This window comes from Narcine bancroftii, chromosome 13, assembly GCF_036971445.1.
Source record: "Narcine bancroftii isolate sNarBan1 chromosome 13, sNarBan1.hap1, whole genome shotgun sequence".
In the NCBI taxonomy this organism is placed as follows: Eukaryota; Metazoa; Chordata; class Chondrichthyes; order Torpediniformes; family Narcinidae; genus Narcine; species Narcine bancroftii.
Window position 1 is genome coordinate 6,374,893 of NC_091481.1, and position 20,588 is coordinate 6,395,480.

The 20,588-nt window shown below is 42.1% G+C and overlaps 1 protein-coding gene across 11 annotated transcripts in view; it reads left to right on the top strand.

Annotated features, from left to right (window-relative positions):
• celf2 (cugbp, Elav-like family member 2) overlaps positions 1 to 20,588 on the top strand; it is a 303,877-nt gene that overhangs the window by 249,094 nt on the left and 34,195 nt on the right. For all 11 annotated transcript variants that reach the window (XM_069908438.1, XM_069908439.1, XM_069908434.1 and 8 more), the window contains 2 exons: positions 4,540 to 4,603; positions 19,371 to 19,502. In XM_069908438.1, the coding sequence (XP_069764539.1) occupies positions 4,540 to 4,603; positions 19,371 to 19,502 (196 nt within the window). The remainder of the gene's footprint in view (positions 1 to 4,539; positions 4,604 to 19,370; positions 19,503 to 20,588) is intronic.

Sequence of the window (20,588 nt, forward strand, 5' to 3'; positions counted from 1 at the left end):
AGCTTCAGTCCAAGTCAAATACATGATGCGAGGAGAAATTCCCTTGAATGTTTCCTGCTTCCGAAGGGATAGAAAAGAGTGACGCATTTCTGCAAGAATATCCAAAAGTGGTTTCCAGTCAACTGTTCCGTCCTTTTCTTCAGCTATTTGCGCTTGAAGGGATTCCACAAGGCAGCAGTCTGTTTCTAAATGATGTTGGAGTTGTGCATCTTGACCGGGGCACTTCAAAATAGCCCAGCTCGAGGTCTGGACGAGGCTTCAACCATGTCTTTTGGGACAGTGCCTCCAACAATGTGGACCTCCTTCAGCCCTTAACCTTCCGCAGCACACAAATTCATAAATTTTAAATTTAGACATGCAGCACTGTAACAGGCCCTTCCAGCCTACGAGTCTCTGCCACCCAATTGGCCTACAACCCCTTGGTACACTTTGAAGGTGCGAGGAAACTGAAGTATCCAGGGGAAACCACGGGAAGAGCATACAATCTCCATACAGGCAGCGCCAGATTCGAACCTGGGTCGCTGGCGCTGTAACAGTGTTGCGTTAGCCACCGTGTTAAAACTGGAGAAACTCAGCAGGTCATATGAAGTAAAACTTCTCTTTCTCTCTGTCACTTTAATGAGTTGCCTTTTAAGGCTACCTTAAATGCCCCTGAGAGACCACATTCCAAATTGTAGCTAAGTTGTTCTGACCTGTGGCACAAGTAATATTGCTGGCTGACCTGTGGTGTGCCTGGAGGTACTGTCCAAACTTTGACATATGTACAAAAAAAATCCCACACCATCAGTCAAAGTTTATCAGAGGAGAAGCATTTGTGGGATCTCGTTTGCTGTGTCTATTTTCTGACTGACTCTGCAGCCATCACCATTTCAATGGGCTGCCATGCACTTTGTACCATCTCTAAAGTGGAACAATTCCCTTTCTTTAACCTTCTGGGTAGCATTTTCATTCTACCCATCCCACCCCCCTCCCCCAAGGTATGCAACTTGAGTGTGTTCTTGTCTCCCCAGCTGTACAGTGGGAGGCGTTATCCTTCGAGGGGAGTGAGTCTAACACAGAACAGGAGCTTGTTAAATGTTTTAGAACCCACTGTGTATTTAGTGTATAAATAGCACTCAAATTAAGTTTTTGTGCCTGACTGTACAAATTTAAACTGTGCTACTTCTGTTTAAACTTTTAATTAGAATGTTTTTGCACTTTCACCAGACGATGGTTCAAGAAACTTTAGTTAATTGGTTTAGCTGTATATGTAATTCTTGCTCCTTTCAGGTCATTGTGCTGTATTATTTTGATATTTTTTGAATGAAGGACGAATACATCCAGTGCCCCAAACATAGATTGGAAATGACCCTTTTGTTTTCCCATTAATTAGCTTCATAGAAGTGGACCCACCCAGATACAAAAACAATACTGTGCTGTTAATGACCACCTTGGGACTTGCCTCTGAGAGATGTTGTGTCCAATTTCATGTCACAAAATTTAATAGCATATCACTGGAGATATTAGTTTGTCTGTTCTCAGTAGGATCTAGAGTATTTTGGTGGCCTTGTTAATATACACACAAGAGACTGCGGACGTGGGTATCTGGAGCAAGGCACCATCTGCTGCAGGAACTCAGCAGGTCGAACAGCATCAGCGGGAGAGAAGGGACGATCGATGTTTTGGGTCGGAATCAACAATGACCAGCCAGCCCAAAATGTCGACCATTCTTTTGCTCCTGCTGTGGCTGTTTGACCTGCTGAGTTCCCCCAGTGCACCAACGACTCTGCCAAACTGGAAAGCGATGGCATCAAGAGTATTCCTGATCGGACTTCTAGCCACCCACTGAACCCTTCGCACAACCATCCACCCCATTCCTTCGACCTCACTGCTTTTTCCTTGATACCTCCAATCAATGGGGCATATGAGCTGGCCCCACACTAGCAATGAGTCCAGCAGGCTCGATGGCGGATGCCTAATCTGAAGCTGAAGCCTGAGGTGCTCTTGCCATCATTCCAGCACCAACATTATCTGTTTCATTGAATACTGCACCAAAATTAGCCTCTTAATTGATGCCAACAGCCACATCTGCTGCCTTGCAGGGTCCCCCAATTTTATAGCAAAGCACTGGAAAAGGCCCTGATATCAGCAAAACCCCACTGCTCACTCCAGTAGCAAATGGAGTTGCTCCACATGACACAGTTTTGCTTCATTTCATGGCAAGTTGTTCACTGTGTGACGCACACACAGCTGCAAAGCGCACGGTGAGATTTGAAGTGAGCCCGTCAAGATTTTACACTTTATATAAACTCAGCCTCTCTTTGTCTGACCCACTCCTCCACTGACTTCTGTTTGCATGCATGTGTGCAAGCATTAATTCAAGATTCCTTCACCGTCATGTAATAAAAACAGTGCACCATGGCACGGAATTTGCATTCATGTGCCATAAGGCAGGCAGACTCTCCATGGGCAGAAATTGCCTGAAGCGCCTCTCGGTGAAAGGGAGGCAAAAATAGTGTCCGTGTGTTCACCTCCAGCGCTCCTGCAGGCCCCCGCAGCCACGCAGAGTCCAGTCTAAACCATCAGCAGCCCGGGCTCCAGTTCCAAACCTCTGCTGCGATCAGGAAACCTTCGGCGCCCACTCACATCCTGGTTCCAATACCCGGTACCCCTTCAGCCAGTTTCAAACCAGTCCCCAGCAATCTGCATAATAACAAGAGCATAGTAACTCATGCCCAGCCTTGCTATTTTTAATGTTTTAAAAAATTTTGACATACAGCACAGTAACAGGTCATTTCGGCCCACGAGTCTGTGCCGCCCAATTAACCTACACCCCCGGTACGTTTCGAACGGTGAGTGGAAACTGGAGCCCCCAGGGAAAACCCAGGAAGATTTGTGGAGAATGTACCAACTCCATACAGACAGACGGGATTCAAACCCCAGTCCCGATCACTGGCGCTGTAAAAGCATTGCGCTAACCACTACGCCAACCAGGCCATCCTCTTATTTATTTAACAAGATCATGGCTGATCTCTGATCCTTGCACACAACCTGTCTACCTTGATCCTTTTAATGGTTGAATGCCGATTGATCCCTGAATTTAATATATTCATGAGTGTACCTCCACGGCTCTTTAGAACAGTATAGGAAGAACAGACTCATGTGTCTGTGCCGAACATGGTGTCCAAAACAAACTAAAAATCTGCTGATTGCACTTGATAGATATCCCTCTATTTCCTGCATATTCATACATCTATCTAGAAGCCTCTTAAATTCAACTGTTGTACCTGCTTCCACCACTACCCAAGCAGTTTGTTCCAGGCACCCACCACCACTGTGTAAAAAACAAAAATGACCCACACATCTCCCTTAAACTTCCACCCCCTCACCTAAATGTGTACCCTTTAACACAAACATATTTATTCACCTGGGGGAAATCTTCAACATAGCACCCCAAATCGTAGCCCACCCCCACGCAATCGATGATCAGAAACGGAGTCATATCTCACGTTCCGGTAGCAATGAGCAAGACGATCTCCCTGCAGAACCACCTGGACACATGAATACTGGCAAGGTTGATGTCTGGTTTTATCCCAGAGATGGGAGAAAGAAGACTAATGTGCCCCATATCTCACTGATCTGTGGCTTGTACACTCTCATTCAAAACTAACTCCATTCAGAATCAGAATATATTGTCCTGAACATGTCACGAAATTCGTTGTTTTACAGCGGTGGTTTTCAAACTTTTTCTTTCCACTCACATACCATTGTAAGTAATCCCTATGCCATCGGTACTCTGTGATTAGTAAGGGATTGCTTAAGGTGGGATGTGAGTGGGAAGGGAAGGTTGAGAATCACTGCTCTAGACCCAATTGTTACCGAAATATTTTGCTTGAGAAAAATTGTCATTGGCCCATTTCCTTTGGAGTTATGAAACCATGCACATAACAAGTCTATTAGGTACGATTATAACACTACCTTAAGCAATCCCTTACTAATCATAGGGCACCTATGGCATAGGGATTACTTAAGGTGGTATGTGAGAGGAAAGAAAAAGGTTGAAAACCACTGTTTTACAGCATTATTACAGGAGCAAGTACTGCTATAAATTACATTCTTAAAAAAAATAAAGATATAGATTGTTCATCACTTGTTAAAACAGGTGCAACCCCAAGATTGACAGCAAACAGTAAAAGATACCAGATCCCTCCAATCACCATTCCACATTCATCCAAAATTTGGGTCATAGATGTTTTACCTTAATTTTATGTGGGTTTGCCTGGTCCACCCATCTGATTATCTGTTTGATTTTAAGTACTTCATGGGTATAATTAGCCACGGGATATTGCTTGAACTGGATGCTGGTTTTCCGGGGATTTAAACTGATTATGTGTCTGCAGAACCAGAGTGCTTTTGAATTTTACCTGGATTAATTTTCCATTTTCATGGCAATACTCCACATCTCAGTGAGAGAGTGAATAATGAGCATCTGCACAGAATTGTGACCAATCAAAGCTTTAAATGGTCTTATTACAATTGAGTTATTCTATTTGTTAACAGCTCTTGCAGCAAGCCACCTCAACAAGCAACCTGGGTGCCTTCAGTGGCATTCAACAAATGGCAGGTGAGTAGAACCTGTTCACCTCCACTCTTTTTTTCCAGGAAATGTTCAACGAGTTGTATATTCTCTTGGCTGTTACCTATTTTTTTTCTTTAATCTCACTCATCGAGGTGTCGTTTTCACAGTGTACCAACTAACATGTTATCCTGAAGCTATGAACCATACCCTACCTCAGCTCTCCACCTCTGTTCTAGTCTCCAGCCAGAGGAAACTTTGCCGTGTCTATTCCATCAACATTTCACTGAGCTTTTCCCTGGTTCTTCTGAACTCCAGCAGATACAGGGACCTTCTGCTTGGTGCCTCTTCTAAAGATAATGCTCATAACTCCAGAAGCTGACTGGATCATTGCTGCGCTGTTTCCTAATACATTAAAAATGTAGCATACATGATATTCTTTAACTTTTGCCTGCCGTAAGTCTAAGACCATGAGAAACTGGGGCAGGAGTCGGCCATCTGGTTCCACCATTCAACAAGACCGTGGCTGATCTGGGTGTGGACTCAGCTCCATTTATTCACCCTTTCCCCATAACCTTCATGCCCCCCATTTTTCAAAAAAATCTGTCAATTTGGGTCTCAGTACAAGTCAGTCTCCACAGCTTCATTGGGCAGAGAATTCCACAGATTCATCAAAGTCCTGTATCATTTGCCGCAGTACTTCTTAACAGTAGGTCTCTTGTAACACATTCTAACGTCCAAGATTATTTCCAGGGGCCCTAGTGGAGTTCCTAGTATAAATTTAAGGAGAGCCTGGGATACCAGGCAGGCTTTTAATAAAGTATATAACATTTTGAGGGGGATGGATAAGGAGAGAAAGCAAAAATCATTTTTTCCCTTGGTGGTAGAGTCTGCGACACAAAAGCTGGGTTTAAGATGAGAGGGAGGAGATTCCACAGGGAGATTTAGTCACACAGAGGGCGAATCTGGAGTGCGCTATCTGAAAGGGTGATAGATGGAGGTTTCCTCAATCACAGCATCGTCGCTGACGATAACATGGCGGTGAGTTGTATGAAAAGCGTGATGAGTCAGCGTACAGGAGGGAGAGTGAAAACTTGGCACAAACAACAGCCTCACACTCAGTGGCACCAAAACCAAGGAGCTGATTGTTGACTGCAGGAAGGGAAAACCAGAGGTGTACGATCCAGTGATCATTGGGGGATCAGAGGTGGAGTGAGTGATTAAATTTAAGTTCTTGGGAGCCACTGTCACGGAGGTTCTTTCCTGGATCTATCACACTAATGGCATCATGAAGAAAGCCCATCAGTGCCTCTACTTCCTCAGGCGGTTCTGAAGGTTTGGTGTGACTTCAGAAACACTGGCAAATTTCTGCATATGTGTAGTGGAAAGCGAGCTGGCCAGCTACATCACGGTTTGGTATGGGGACACCTACGCCCTTGAGCGTAAATCCCTGCAAAAAGTAGTGGACACGTCCTGGGACATCACAGGCAAATCCTCCCCACCATTGAGAACATCTATAGGGAACGCTGCCATCGGAGAGCATTAGTAATCATCAAGGATCCACACCACCCAGCACACACTCTATTCTTGTTGCTGTCATCAGGAAAGGGATACAGGTGTCACAAGACACCATTCGGTTTAGGAACAACTGCTACCCCTCCACCATCAGAGTTCTCAACAACAAATTCAATCAGAAACTCATTTTAGAATTCTTATTTTTGTACATTTTTTATGTTTTTCACTCTGTATTGCACAGTCAGGCTGTGGGATTTGTTTACATCTTACTGAGTACAGTTTGTTTTAGCATTACCAATAAGTAGTAATTCTGCCTCGCCCGCAGGAAAAAAAAAGAATCTCAGGGTTGTATGTGGTGTCATGTATGTTCTCTGACAATAAACTTAACAATTTAACTCAGAGTTGTACAGAACGGAATGGAGCCATTTGGCGCATCTCTTCAATGTTGACCAAGTTGGCTTCTGGGCTAGTCCCACCACCCTATATTCGGTCCCTATTGTAAACCCTTCCTATCCGTAAACCTGTCCAAATGGCTTTTAAATGTCAGAATTTGTGCCTGCTTCTATCATTTACTCTGGTAGCTCGTTCCAAATATGGACCAACCTTTGAGTGAAAAAGTTGTCCCTCAGGTCCCTCTTAAATCTCTCCTCTTTCCCCTTAAACCCATTCTCTGCAGTTCTAGAATCATCGACCCTGAGAAATAGGTTGTGAGCATTCACTTTATCCATATCCCTGCTCAGCCTCCTTCACTCCAGGGAATAAAGTTCCAGCCTCTCCCTCTCACTCCAAACCTCCAGTCCCAGCAACATAATGGTGAATCTCCTCTTTGTCCCTTCCCACCTATCGATGTCTTTCCAAAAAAATGATAGAAATAAAGCACTTCAATAAGTCTTCAAAGCGACAGGTCTAATAAAGATGGGAGGTTAGTGTAGATAGGTATAATGGGTGCCATGTATATGCTGGACTAAAGAGGCTACCTCTGTGCTGTATATTGGGGGCTGTACCTTGGACGTGTTTCTGTTCCTCCATCATCACCTGTTGCTCTTTGGAGGACAATATTGGCCAAGTGAGTTCCTGAGGCTTGGTTCTGTTCAACCAGAGCACCGCATACTGAGAACATAGTGATGTTTCATAATGCTCCTCTGCTCTGTCTGATTCCTCCATACCTTGTCACTGGTATTCCCCAATTAGCAGACATATGAGAATATATTACTGAATCCAAGTCCAATTTAAGCCGTGCAGTTCAGAAAAAAATCAGAGAAATATTGCATGACCTGCACAGACGTTAAACCATTACAACACTCCGTGCCAAGTCAATGAAGCTACGAAAGAAATGTAATTGCCTTAAATCTGCCTGAACTGAGTACGGGATAACATTTCACCTGAGAGCATTAATGAACTAAAGGAACTCATCATATCAATTGATACCAATAAGATTGAATGATAATGTAATGTAAAAACGTGAATGCCTTTGTGGACAGTGTGCAGAGAAAATTTACAAGGATATAGTCAGGACTTGAAGAATTATAGGGAAAGGTTGAATAGGTATTTTTATTCCCTGAGGCATCAGAGGATGAGGGGAGATTTGACAGGTGTACAAAATTACAAGGGCTATAGGTAGGGTCAATACAGGCAAGCTTTCTCCACTAAGGCTGGGTGAGACAAGAACTGGGGGGCATGGGTTAAGGGTGAAAGGTGAAATGTTTAGGTGGAGCATTTGGGGTGCACTTAATCACTCAGATTTCTATCATTTCTATCACTCAGAGGGCAGCGAGAGTGTGGAAGGAAGGGTTCAGTTTTGACATTTAAGAGAAGATTGGACAGGTACATGCATGCGAAGGGTATTCAGGGCTATGATCCGGGTGCTGGTCAATGGGACTAGGTCGAATAAATAGTTCAGCCCAGACTAGATGGGTCAAATGGCCTGTGTGCTGTAGTGTTCTATGGATATAGAAGGATTTAAAACTTTTGAAAATGTTTTTTGGGAAAGTGTTTTTTTTCTCTGAAGTAGTAGCCTGATCATTGTCCTCCACGATCACAACCTACTCTTGGAGAAGGCAGAATTAGACAGTTTAATCCCTTTTGCGTGGATCATGGCTGGCTTACTCATTTTCCATCCTTGGTTCCATATCTTCACATGACAAAATCAATTCATCTTGGATTTAAGGTTTAAATTTGCGCTGTTAAATTTTGCACCCCAACATCATTTTGAAGGGAGAGGTAAGAATATCAGAAAATGGAATCAACCACTCAAGCCTGCCCATCATTTTGGTGCAATCATGACTGCTCTGTCCAAACCCTCTTAAAACAGTACAGCATGGGAGCAGGCCATTCAGTCCACAATGTCTGCATTAAACTCGTCTCTGAACATGATTCATATCAGGTCTCTATTTCCGTGATCAAGAAGTCCTTAAATAATATTATCATATCTGCTTCCAGCACCAGACCCAGCAGTCGTTCCAGCTCTACTACCCTCTGTGTGTAAAAAAAAAAACTCACCCCACATCACGGCACAGTTAGTGTAGTGGTTTGTACATTGCTGTTAACAGAACCGATAATCAGGACAGGAGTTTGAATCCTGCACTGTCTGTAAGGAGTTTGTACGTTCTCCCCGTGTCTCTGTGGGTTTTCTTCAGGGGCTCTGGTTTTCTCCCACCATTCAAAACATACCGGGCTTTGAGGTCAATTGGATATAATTGGGCGGCATGGGCCTGTGGGCCGAAAGGGCCTGTTACCGTGCTATCTGTCTACATTTTTTAAAAAATCGTTCCTGCAAACTTTGTCTCCCTCACCTTAAACACCCTTCCTCTGGTTTTTTTATATTTGCTAATATGTTATACTTTGTCTAGGTAAAACTATTCTTACCGCCTGGAAACTTCTATCAGGTCTCTCCTCAGCCACTGATGCTCTAGAGAAAATAATCCAAGTTTGTCCAGCCTCTCCCATTAGCTCACACCCTCAGTCTGGGCAACATCCAGGGAATCTCTTCCATACTTTTTCTGAAGCATCCACATCTCTCCTGTAATGAGACAGCGAGAATTGCACCCACTACTCATCAAAGTTTTATACACTTTGTATACAGTACTTTCATTTCCGCTTTTCTGCCAGTTCTCCAATTGCCTGGTCTTTCAAACTTGTACCTCTGCTTTAAATACTCCAGCCTCCACAACTCACTGAGATTCACCACCCTCTGTGAGAACGTTGGCAGAAGAAGTTAAAGAGGCAGCCACTACTGTAATATTTAAAAGTCATTTGGACAGGTACACGGATAGGAAAGGTTTTGAGTGATATGAACCCCTCCACCATCAGACCCCTCAACAATAAACTCAATCAGGGATTCATTTACGGACCCTTTCTTTCTGATTTTTATTGTTTTTCCCTCTCTGCAAGCACAGTCAGTTCTTTAACTTTATTTTTGCACTGCCAATAAGTGGTAATTTTGCCTCACCCACAGGAAAAAGAATCTCAGGGTTGTATGTGATGTCATGTGTGTACTCTGACAATAAATCTGAACTCTAAAAAGCAGGCAAGCAGAACTAGCCCTGGCCGACAACTTGGTCACCATGGACAAGTTGAGGAGACGGGTCTGTTTCCATGCAGAATAATTCCCTGAATCTATTTCCAGTGCCATTTGTGTGAAGACGTGCTTCATGGTAACATCCTCTACTGACCTGCCCAAATGTTAAGACTTTTGCTCCCGTGCATGGAGTCAGATAGACGGGGATTTTCTGCCTGACAGCAGAAGTCTCGCTGTGGTGAATTCAGCCGCGTGCTCCTCAGTCGCCCAGTCTCTTCCTGGCACAGCTGAGGCTGGGGACATGCTGTGAATCTCTAGCATCGATGCTGGAATAGGCCCCATGAATAACCATCCACGTCCTCCATCTGCCACTCTCATACTGTTCATGATTGGCAGCCACGTTCTAACATCTGACATCTGCCTCCTCGTGATTGATATGCAGATTTATGGAAATCACAGTGTGCAGTAAGAGGAGAAATCATCTAAGGTGAGCATTAAATTAAATCTGCATGGCCTTATCCTTGTAAATAAAATCAAAAGTTTCAGGTAAGAATATTAATTTTACAAGCCGAGCTTAAAAGAAGACTGAATGATAAGGTAAAAATGAACCCATGCTTTAGCAGAACGTGATGAAAATTTACCAGCAAGCCTCAGTGCAAGATTAACTCAAATGATAAATGGGAACTTTTGTTTTCCTTGTTCTACCATTCAGAACATAAAATGTACAACACAGAACAGGCCCTTCAGCCCACAGTGTGCAGATCTATGTAAACCAGTGGGGTTTTTTTTGAATATTTTTCTAAAGTTTTCGTCCATGTAATTATAATTATACAGTCAATACTTAATAAAGTTTAAAAGTTACAATGATCACATGGTATTAATCCCTGCCCCCAACCCACCCTCCCCTCCCTTTTATTCCCCAAATACTATAAAGTTAATTATGACATTAAGATATAATATATAGAGATAGATAAAAATTGTATAAAATAGTATAAAGTATAAAGAAAATGTAATATCAATCTGAATTGTACAAAGAATTAGCTCTCAGACTGGAATCTTACAGTATTTATATTAAATGACTTTAGGGAAGAAGATCATTACATGTCTTGAGGCCAGAACTCGATTTTTACATATTTACATCTAAACTTTGCATATACAGGCTCCACATTTTTACAAAAGTTGAATATTTATTTCTCAAATTGTATGTCATTTTCTCCAAGGGTATACAACTTTGAATTTCCAAGAGCCATCTTTCCATGCCCAAATGTGCATCTGATTTCCAAGTTGCTGCAATACACTTCCTTGCCACCACTAAAGCTATTTTAATAAATTTAACTTGATAAAATGATTGTTTTAATTCAGTCCTCAACAGAAATAAATCTGGATTTTATAGAATAACGATCCCAGTAATCTGTTCCAAAAGGTTTCCTCAATCCATCCCAAAAAGTTCTAATTTTAGAACATAACCAAGGAGAGTGTAAAAAGGTTCCTGTTTCTTCACCACATCTAAAACACTTATCTGATAGATCCAATTTCATTTTGTGAAATTTTTGTGGTGTTAAATATAATGATGTAAATAATTATACTGAACTAAACTGTATTGAAAATTTATAACTCTTGACAGAGTTCATCTTTTCTCATCAATTGTAATATTTAAATCAACCTCCCATTTCTATCTAGATTTATGAATTCCCTTTTTAATAGTACCTGCTTGTAATAAAAGATACATTCCAGAACTAAATTTCTTGGTATCATCTCTCCTAATAACAACCTCCGACTATCTACAAGCTGGTAAAAGTACATTGTTGGGCCTAATTTTTCCCACAAATATCTCCTCAATTGAAAATAACAAAAGAGTTTATTTCGAGCATATTGATATTTATTTCTTAATTGTTGTAAGGACATCAATTGACCTTGTTCATAATAATCTTCTACATTTCTAATACCATTATGAAACCAAATATTTAAAAAAAGGGTTATCTTTAGTAAAAGGTATAAGGTTGCTCCTATTTCATTATTTACCTTATTCCAAATAGTAATCAAATGTTTAAGCAAAGGTGCCTCCTTCACACCAGTTATTAACTTTGAATCCCATTCATAAATAAATACCTTTGCTAATTTCTCTCGTATTTTCTCCATCTCTTTTTTGACCCATGGCGGTTTTCCTGGTCCCTCAAATAAAGGTTTAAGAAACCTCAATTGAGCTACTTGATTCTCAAAGTTAAGTTGCAAACCTCCCAATACATATTTCCACATTAGCTTTTCTATAGATACTCTTGAGATTTTTCCTTTCCAAAGAAATTTTCTTATGGTTATTTAATTCTTGAAAGAGCATTGGTGGTAACCAAATAGGTAAAGTTTGAAAAAGATATTGTATCTGCGGAAAAATATTCATCTTCATGCAGTTTATCCACCGACTAATGTTATTGGCAAAGTCATCCATTTTTTCAAACCAGAAATTTCTATATGTACATTATATTTAAATTTGGAAGAATATGGTAAGATTTCAGGTTATATAGTAAATTGGGATAAAAAAAATGATGCCCCTTACAAAAGGAGATTATACTCTTTGTTGAAGAAATATTCAATTTAAATGGCCAAAGGAAGCGATTAAATATTTAGTGCAAGATAGATAGATAATAATTTAAATACTTTATATAAATTGAATTATTTACCATTGCTTAAACCAGTGGTTTTCAATTTTTATTTCCATTCATGTACCACTTTAAGTTATCCCGATGCTATCGGTGCTCTGTGATGAGTAAGGGATTGCTTAAGGTGGGATGTGAGTGGGAAGGGAAGGTTGAGAATCACTGCTCTAGACCCAGTTGCTACTGAAATATTTTGCTTGAGGTGTCCAGTCCAGATGATCCCAAATAAAAGGTTAGGCACCTATAGTCCAACCTTCCATTGAATAAGCCTGGTTTGATTGCTAACTTCTTCAAAGAGAGAGAGAGCACCCCTATAATCATTTGAAATATAAGATTAAAATCTTTGTATGGGGACAAATGTTACATTATTTCTGATTGTGAAGGTAGGGGACATATTGGTAAATGAGAACAATCGCTATTACCCTATAGTTGAGATGAGTAACTGGTGGAGCAGGGCTGGTGGCCACAGAGGACAGTGAAGAATCTATTGTTCACCGATCACTTACTACTCAAACTGGTCTACATCACGTTCCCATTGCACCCTCAAGCAATGTATCTTGGTGTGTCCTGAACCCATAAATTCCACCTCTACTTCAGTAATCTTTATTGATTATATTCAACGGCAATTCTAATTCCTAAAGTCCTGGATTTCATCACGATACTCTTGCAGCTATACTCTTTTGCTATTCCCTTCGATAAGTCGTGAATTCTAATTATGTCCTCTAGAAATTCCCTGAACGAATGCTAATATTTCCAGAATCTATCCTCATCTTCTTAATCTCCAGCAGCCCACGTACTCACCACCCTCAACATGAAGGACAGTAATTGATCCTTTATTCCATCATCTTCTTGCTCTTTTTAGTGAGGACTTTCTCTTATTTCTTTTTGATGTGGCTACTTTTCCAAATTTAAATTTGACCTTTGCCTCTACTGGTCAATATTCCTCAAAATGTGGCAGTGTACCTCACTCCTAGCATTACTGTGGAACTTTATGCTGTTATCAAACTTTAAAGAATGGGGAGTTTTGTCAAGGATGAAATATTTCTCCAGGCAATTGTTTGGTCCCTGATGGAGACCTTCCTGAAATTTAGGGCTCCCCAGAATAAGAATAGAATTGATGCCTCAAAAATTGTAAATGCACAGTGAGTACTGGATCATAAGACACAGTCTACCCCGCCATTCAAACAAGAGCTGATCCATTTCCCTCTCAGCTCCACTGCCCGGCCTTCTCCCCATAACCTTTGATGCCCTGGCTAATCAAGAACCCATCAATCTCTGTCTTAAATACACCCAAAGACCTGGCCTCCACAACCGCCTATGGCAACAAATTCCACTCTCTGGCTGAAGAAGTTCCTCCACATCTCTGTTCAAAGTGGACGCCCTTCAATCCTGAAGTTGTGCCCTCTTGTCCTAAATCAGTGGTTCCCAACCTGTTTCTTTCCATTCACATCTCACTTTAAGTAATCCCTATGCCATCAATGTTCTGTGATTAATAACGGATTGCTTGGTATGTGAGTGGAAAGAAACAGGTTGAATACCACTGTCCTAGATTCTCGCACCATGGGAAACAAAATCTACATCTACTCTGTCCACACCTTTCACTGTGCAAAAGAAATTTTGCCAGGAGGAGAATTTGCACAGGAACCCCTAAGCTCAAGACTGCTTTTGGAAGAATGAAAGTGGAAAAGATGGAAGAATTTTTTTCAATAAGGAGTTGTCCTATAAGGGGTTGGATAGATGGGAAGGGGGAGGAGTGGGGTAGTAGAGGGTAGTTTTAGACTATACCTTTTTTTTTTGATTTTGTAAAATTCTTGAATAAACTTTTCAAAAAAAAGCAAGGAGTTTTCCACACATTCATGGTTTCTCACAGTTAGTCACAGAGTTGTTGAGAAAGAGTTGGTTAGTATTCAAAAAGAAAAGATGTTGGAAGGATTTAGTTAAAAATCAGGAAAATGGATTTTGAGTACGATCTCTGGTTGAAGAGCTGGCATCGTTATTGGCCACACATACTGTGGGTTTTTTTATTCTGCATAGTTGGTGGATGGAACTCAAAAATAGAATGTACCTTGTATATTCCTGTGGTTACTCATGTCTTAGCCAGTCCCAGTAACATTGTCACTGCATTGTTCTAGATTAGCCAGGGCATCAAACGTTATGATAATAAGGCCGGGCAGTGGGGTTGAGTGTGAAAATGATTAAATGATGGGGCACTCAAAGGGCTGAATGGCCTATTTCTGCTCCTATGTCTTTTAGTCTATTCGGTGAAGTAGATAACCTGTCGGGTCACACCTCTGTATTAGAACGTCATCCTCATACTCAAATCCCTCTATATCCTCAGTGTAATTATCCGGGGAACCTCTCTGACCTCACCCCCTCCTTCCTTTCACTCTTCCACTGGTGACAATCCTTTCATCCGACAAGTCTCTGGCCTCCTGAATTCCCTCCCTCAATCTCTCCATCTCTACAAACTGTGGCCAAGATGTTGGTCACCAGTTCTTGTTTCTCTTTATCTGCCTCCATCTTTGTAATTTGGCCATAGAAGTCTACAGCACAGTACAGGCCTTTTGGCCCACAGTGTTGTGCTAACCTCATAACCTACTTGAACAACTGCCAAGTATTTCCCTACTGCATAGGGAAACTATTGTAGTTTCTGTACTCACTAGCACGGCACGGTTAGCTTAGCGGTTAGTGCAATGCTGTTACAGTGACAGCCTCAGGGGTTCGAATTCGGTGCTGTCTGTAAGGTGTTTGTATATTTCTCCCTGGGTCTGTATGGGTTTCCTCTGGTATTTGCTATTCCTGACCTGGGAAACAGGCACTGGCTGTCCACTCTATCTATGCCATGCCTCTCATAATCTTGTAGACCTCTATCAAGTCTCCTCTCGTCCTTCTGTGCTCCAAAGAAAAAAGTCCCAGTTCTGCTAAATGTCATGAAACATTTTATCATTGAAACATCTCAAAACAAAAATTTTATTTATTTTTGGAGTTCTGTGGCTCTTGGCAGATATTCTGCATCTGCAACCTCTCATATACAGCAGAGGGGTGAGTGGTCTTTTCATTTCTATTTCAAGAGGAACAATACCAGGAGCAGCAGTAAAACCTTTCGGATCCCGTAGCAGCACGTAAACCAGCGGAACGATACCTCAACTTAGCGTCCCACAGTTTCATCCACTCAACAGTCAGCCAATGAACCAGACTCGCACAGAAGAATAGGTGAGCCAGGTGATAAGCCACAAAATAAAATTTTGGAAATCATGAACGAGGACAGCAAATACACGGCAAGTCTGGCAGCGTTCTGTGGAGCAGGGAGAAGAGACACAAAGTTCCATCGCTCATCTATTCTGGATTTTGGCCCAGGAGAAGCCATTAGAATCCAGTAGCTATACTTCTAAAAGGATTCATGGTCTCTCGAGTTAGGGTAAACATCAAGGGTCAAAGAGTCATTCAGCATGCGCTGAAGTCGTTTGGCCCAGCATCAAGGTCCAAATCTTACCAGCCCTACACACATCCCATTTAGTTCTATTAAACATTCCCCCCTGCCCCTGCTCCAACTATTCACTGTACACTGGGAACAGTTTACTTTCACTTAGCCGTGTCTATAAAGGAGATGAACAAGACAGAAACAATCAATATCAGAAAAAGTTTTTATTGTTCAAGGTTGGCTAGAGTTCAGTATTCTCTGAGACTGGTGTTCATCACACTACCAAGGCCTATCCACTCTGGGGCCAATACTGGCCAAGGTCTACCCATTCTGGAGACCTGTAATGATCATACTTGCCCATGGCCTAGCTACTCTGAAGACCAGTATTGATCATATTTGCCCATGGTCTAGCTACTCTGAAGACCAGTACTGATCATACTTGCCCATGGCCTAGCTACTCTGAAGACCAGTATTGATCATACTTGCCCATGGCCTAGCTACTCTGAAGACCACACTGGAGCCAGTGCTAAACATACTGGTCAAGGCCCACAGCTAAACCAATGTATTTTTAAAGAATGATGTTTGTGAACAGATTCAAACATGTGATCCGTTGCATGTTTCTCTTTGTGCTAGTCCCAGAGGATATATTTGTGGCTCCTGAATTCCTGACTCTCAAAAAGCATGGCATAAAGAAAATTCTCCCACCAGTCTGTCTGTCTTGCCTTATTTTGTTCAACGTTCTGAGAGATACATGAGAGAAATAAAAAGAAAACATGAAGTTGCTAGACAACCATGGACAAAAACAGGAAACACCGTCAACATACAGGAGATCTATGGACAGTGAGAAAACAGAGTATTGTTATTGTGGACTTACGTCAGCGTTAAATAATCTCGACAACGTTGCAACTGTTTTGTTGAAGATATTGATCCATCAGCTTCTGTGTTCCAGCAGATTGTATTCCCATTGCAAGTTCCCAACACTTTGAAACAGAAAATTTGTTTTTGTTCCCCAAGATTAAGCGCATAATTAGTGTCTGTATACCGGAGAGTAAATGCAGAAACTCAGCCAAATCTCTCAAGAGATTTTTGGAGAATAAGTTCTGATCACATGAAGACATTTGAGATTCCAAGAAGGATTAACACAGTGGGTACTAAAAGGGTGTTTCGTAAAGTTGGAGAACTTTGGGACCTAGTCTCTAGGTAAGAGTTGACAATTAAGTTCAAAGTTCAGATTTATTGTTGGAGTACATACATGACCTCACATGCAACCCTGAGATTTTATTTTCCTGTGGGCGAGGCAGAATTACCATTAATTCTGCTGGTGCAAAAATCTGTACTCAAGAAGATATGTATGTATGGAAACAAATAAAGAAGCTGACTGCTATACAGAGTGAACAAAATCAATAAAGTGTAAAAGTGAGTCTTTCAATGAGTCTCCAATTGAAATTGTTCTTGAGGACTCTGATGGTGGAGGAGGTAGCAGATCTTCCTGAACCTCGTGGTGTATGTGACACCTATGCCTCTTTCCTGATGGTAGCAGCGAGAACAGTGTGTGCTGAGTAGTGTGGATCCTTGATTGAGCATTCCTTGTAGATGTTCGCGGTGGTAGGGATGGTTTTACCTGTGATGTCCAGGACTGTGTCCATGATCTTTTGCAGGGCTTTATGCTCAGGGGTATTGGTGTCCCCCCCATACCAGACCGTGATGCAGCCGTGACACTTTCCACCACACCTCTGTAGAAATTTTCCATGGTTTCCAAAGTCATACCCATGTTAGAAATGAATGTGGAGAAATTTCATTATGCAAAAGGCTTTGGAATTCTCCACCTCAGAGATCCACAGATGCCCAGTCAGTGAATATATTTCCAAGCTGGGATGGTTGGACATTTGCGGGATCAGAGATGTATTGAACTGCTTGGTGGAACTGGCTTGGTGAATAAACCTCTCTCATTTTTGACAGTTTTCTCACAGAATTTCTTCCTCTGCTTCAAAACGAAAGTATAAAGTGCATTCGTGTTGCTATATTGGGAGGTCAGAGCAAGGTTCTGACGTCCAATTTTTATTGCTCTGTCTTTTTTAATTAAGAGCTGTCATTCGGAGATGAACATTTCTATTTCCGTTGGGAGCAGGGCTCAGCAAGCTCTCAGAAGGCTGCTCTCTGGCAGTAGAGTGACGTGCAGCCTAGAGGGGATTAATATGAAGGTGTTTTTTAGTATCTGTTGAGAAGATGCACAAAGATCAATGGTGGCCGGCGATTTTTCTATTCTTCTGTTTTTTCTATTTCGAATTTCTAGCCTTTGCAATTTCTCTAACAGCCCTCATTCATCGATCAAAGTTCAGATTTCAATGTTCACATTTATTGTCAGAGAACATACGTGACATCACATATATCCCTGAGATTATTTTTCCTGCAGGTGACGCAGAATTGCCTCTTATTGGTAGTGCAGATAAACTGTACTCAATGTACACAAATAAAGAAATGTAAACAAACTGGAATACAGAGAGGGGGAAAAAATCAATAAAGTGCACAAGTAAGAGTCCTTAAACAAGTTTCTGATTGGGTTTGTCATTGAGGAGTTTGATGGTGGAGGGGTAGCAGCTGTTTCTGAACTTGGTGGGGCGAGTCTTGTGGCACCTAGACCTCTTTCCTGACGGCAGCAGCGAGACCAGAACACATGCTGGGTGGTGTGGATCCTTGATGATTGCTGCTGTCCTCCGATGGCAGCAGCGTTTCCTGTAGATGTTCTCGAAGGTGGGGAGGGGTTTGCCTGTGATGTACTAAGCTATGTCCATTACATTTTGCAGGGCTTTCCACTCAAGGGTATTGGTGCCCCCATAACAGGCCACGATGAAGCCGGTCAGCACACTTTCCACCACACATCTGTAGAGAACTGCCAGGATTTCCGATGTCATATCAAATCCCTGCAATTTCATGAGGAAGTAGAGGCGCTGAAGTGCTTTCTTCACGATCATACAGATAGGTCCTAAAGCAGTGGTTTTCAAACTTTTTCTTTCCACTCATGTACCACCTTAAGTAATCTCTATGCCATAAGTAAAAACACCAAATGCTGGAAAAGCTCAGCAGGTCAAATAATGTCCTTTATGTAGCAATGGTAAAAATGCGTAACTGATGTTTCAGGCTTGAGCCCTTCGCCGTTGCTACATAAAGTCACTGTTTGACCTACTGAGCTTCTCCAGCATTTTGTGTTTTTACTTCAACCACGACGTCTACAGAATTTTGTGATTTACCGAGGCCATAAGTGCCCTGTGATTAGTAAGGGATTGCTTAAGGTGGTATGTGGGTGGAAAGAAAAAGTTTGAAAACTACTGTTTTAATTGTACCTAATTGACTCTTTATGTGCATGGTTTCATAACTCCAAACGAAATGGGCCAATGACAATTTTTCTGAAGCAAGATATTTCAGTAACAAATGGAAAAGGCCAACTATGAAAAGACCTAATGTCTTGGTCACTGCCACCTTATTGACATTCCCTGACTTTCTCTGCAACTTCTGGGGAAAGATTGTTGACTTGATGCACCAATTCTCTTCTCTCTTTCTCGCCTGCCCCCACCACTACCACCAAGCTTCCCTGAATGTTTCCCAGCTCCTCCCATTTTATCTCAGATGTCGAGCCCCTACAGGTGCTTGACTTTTTCTTTACACCACTAATTATAACCTGCTAAACGTGGCCTGGTTCTATGCTCCTTCTAGGAATGAATGCCTTGCAACTCCAGAACTTAGCGACCCTGGCAGCAGCAGCCGCTGCAGCGCAGAACACAGCCACCACAAATGCCAACCCACTCTCTGCGGCCACAGGAGCTCTCGGTGCACTGACGAGTCCAGGTAACCTGACTTTCACTCACCTCCCGTAACAAAGATATGTGGTTGATCTCCTGTGGTGTTGCTCATCGATGCAAGTTTGTTATTGCCTTGTGTAGTTTTTAATCTGAAGTATTTAATTCAGCAACAGTCCTGGGATTTAGCAGAAGATTTGCAATTGGCTCCTAGCAGACCCAACGCCATTGGAAAATTGAACTGAATTTGATAGATAGCATTGAATATATTTGGAATGTTGTTAAAAATTGACACTGGTGTAAAGTAGTTTATTTTTAACAGAATCATGGTGCAAAAACAGACAATGATGTCACTGAGTAGATAATATCAGTGGTGTATTTCATGGGCTAGTGGTGTATTACGGGCCAGTGTCCTATTACGGGCTAGTGGTGTATTATGGGCCAGTGTCCTATTACGGGCTAGTGGTGTATTACGGGCCAGTGTCCTATTACGGGCTAGTGGTGTATTAAGGGCCAGTGTACTATTATGGGCTAGTAGTGTATTACAGGCCTGTGTCCTATTAGGGGCGTGTGGTGTATTACAGGCCTGTGTCCTATTACGGGCATGTGGTGTATTACAGGCCTGTGTCCTATTACAGGCTAGTGGTGTATTACGGGCCAGTGTCCTATTACGGGCTAGTGGTGTATTATGGGCCAGTGTTCTATTATGGGCTAGTAGTGTATTACAGGCCTGTGTCCTATTACGGGCGTGTGGTGTATTACGGGCCAGTGTCCTATTATGGCCTAATGGTGTATTATGGGCCAGTGTTCTATTACGGGCTAGTGGTGTATTATGAGCCAGTGGCCTATAATGGGCTAGTGGTTATTACGGGCCAGAGTCTTATTATGGGCTAGTGGTGTATTATGGGGCAGTGGCCTATTATGGGCTAGTGGTGTATTACGGGCCAGAGTCCTATTATGGGCTAATGGTGTATTACGGGCCAGTGGCCTATTATGGGCTAGTGGTATATTATGGGCCAGTTTCCTTTTACGGGCTAGTGGTGTATTATGGGCCAGTGGCATTTCACAGGCCAATGGTTTGTTACGGGCCAGTGTCCTATTAACGGGTCAGATTTTTACCTCCATGGTGGTGACA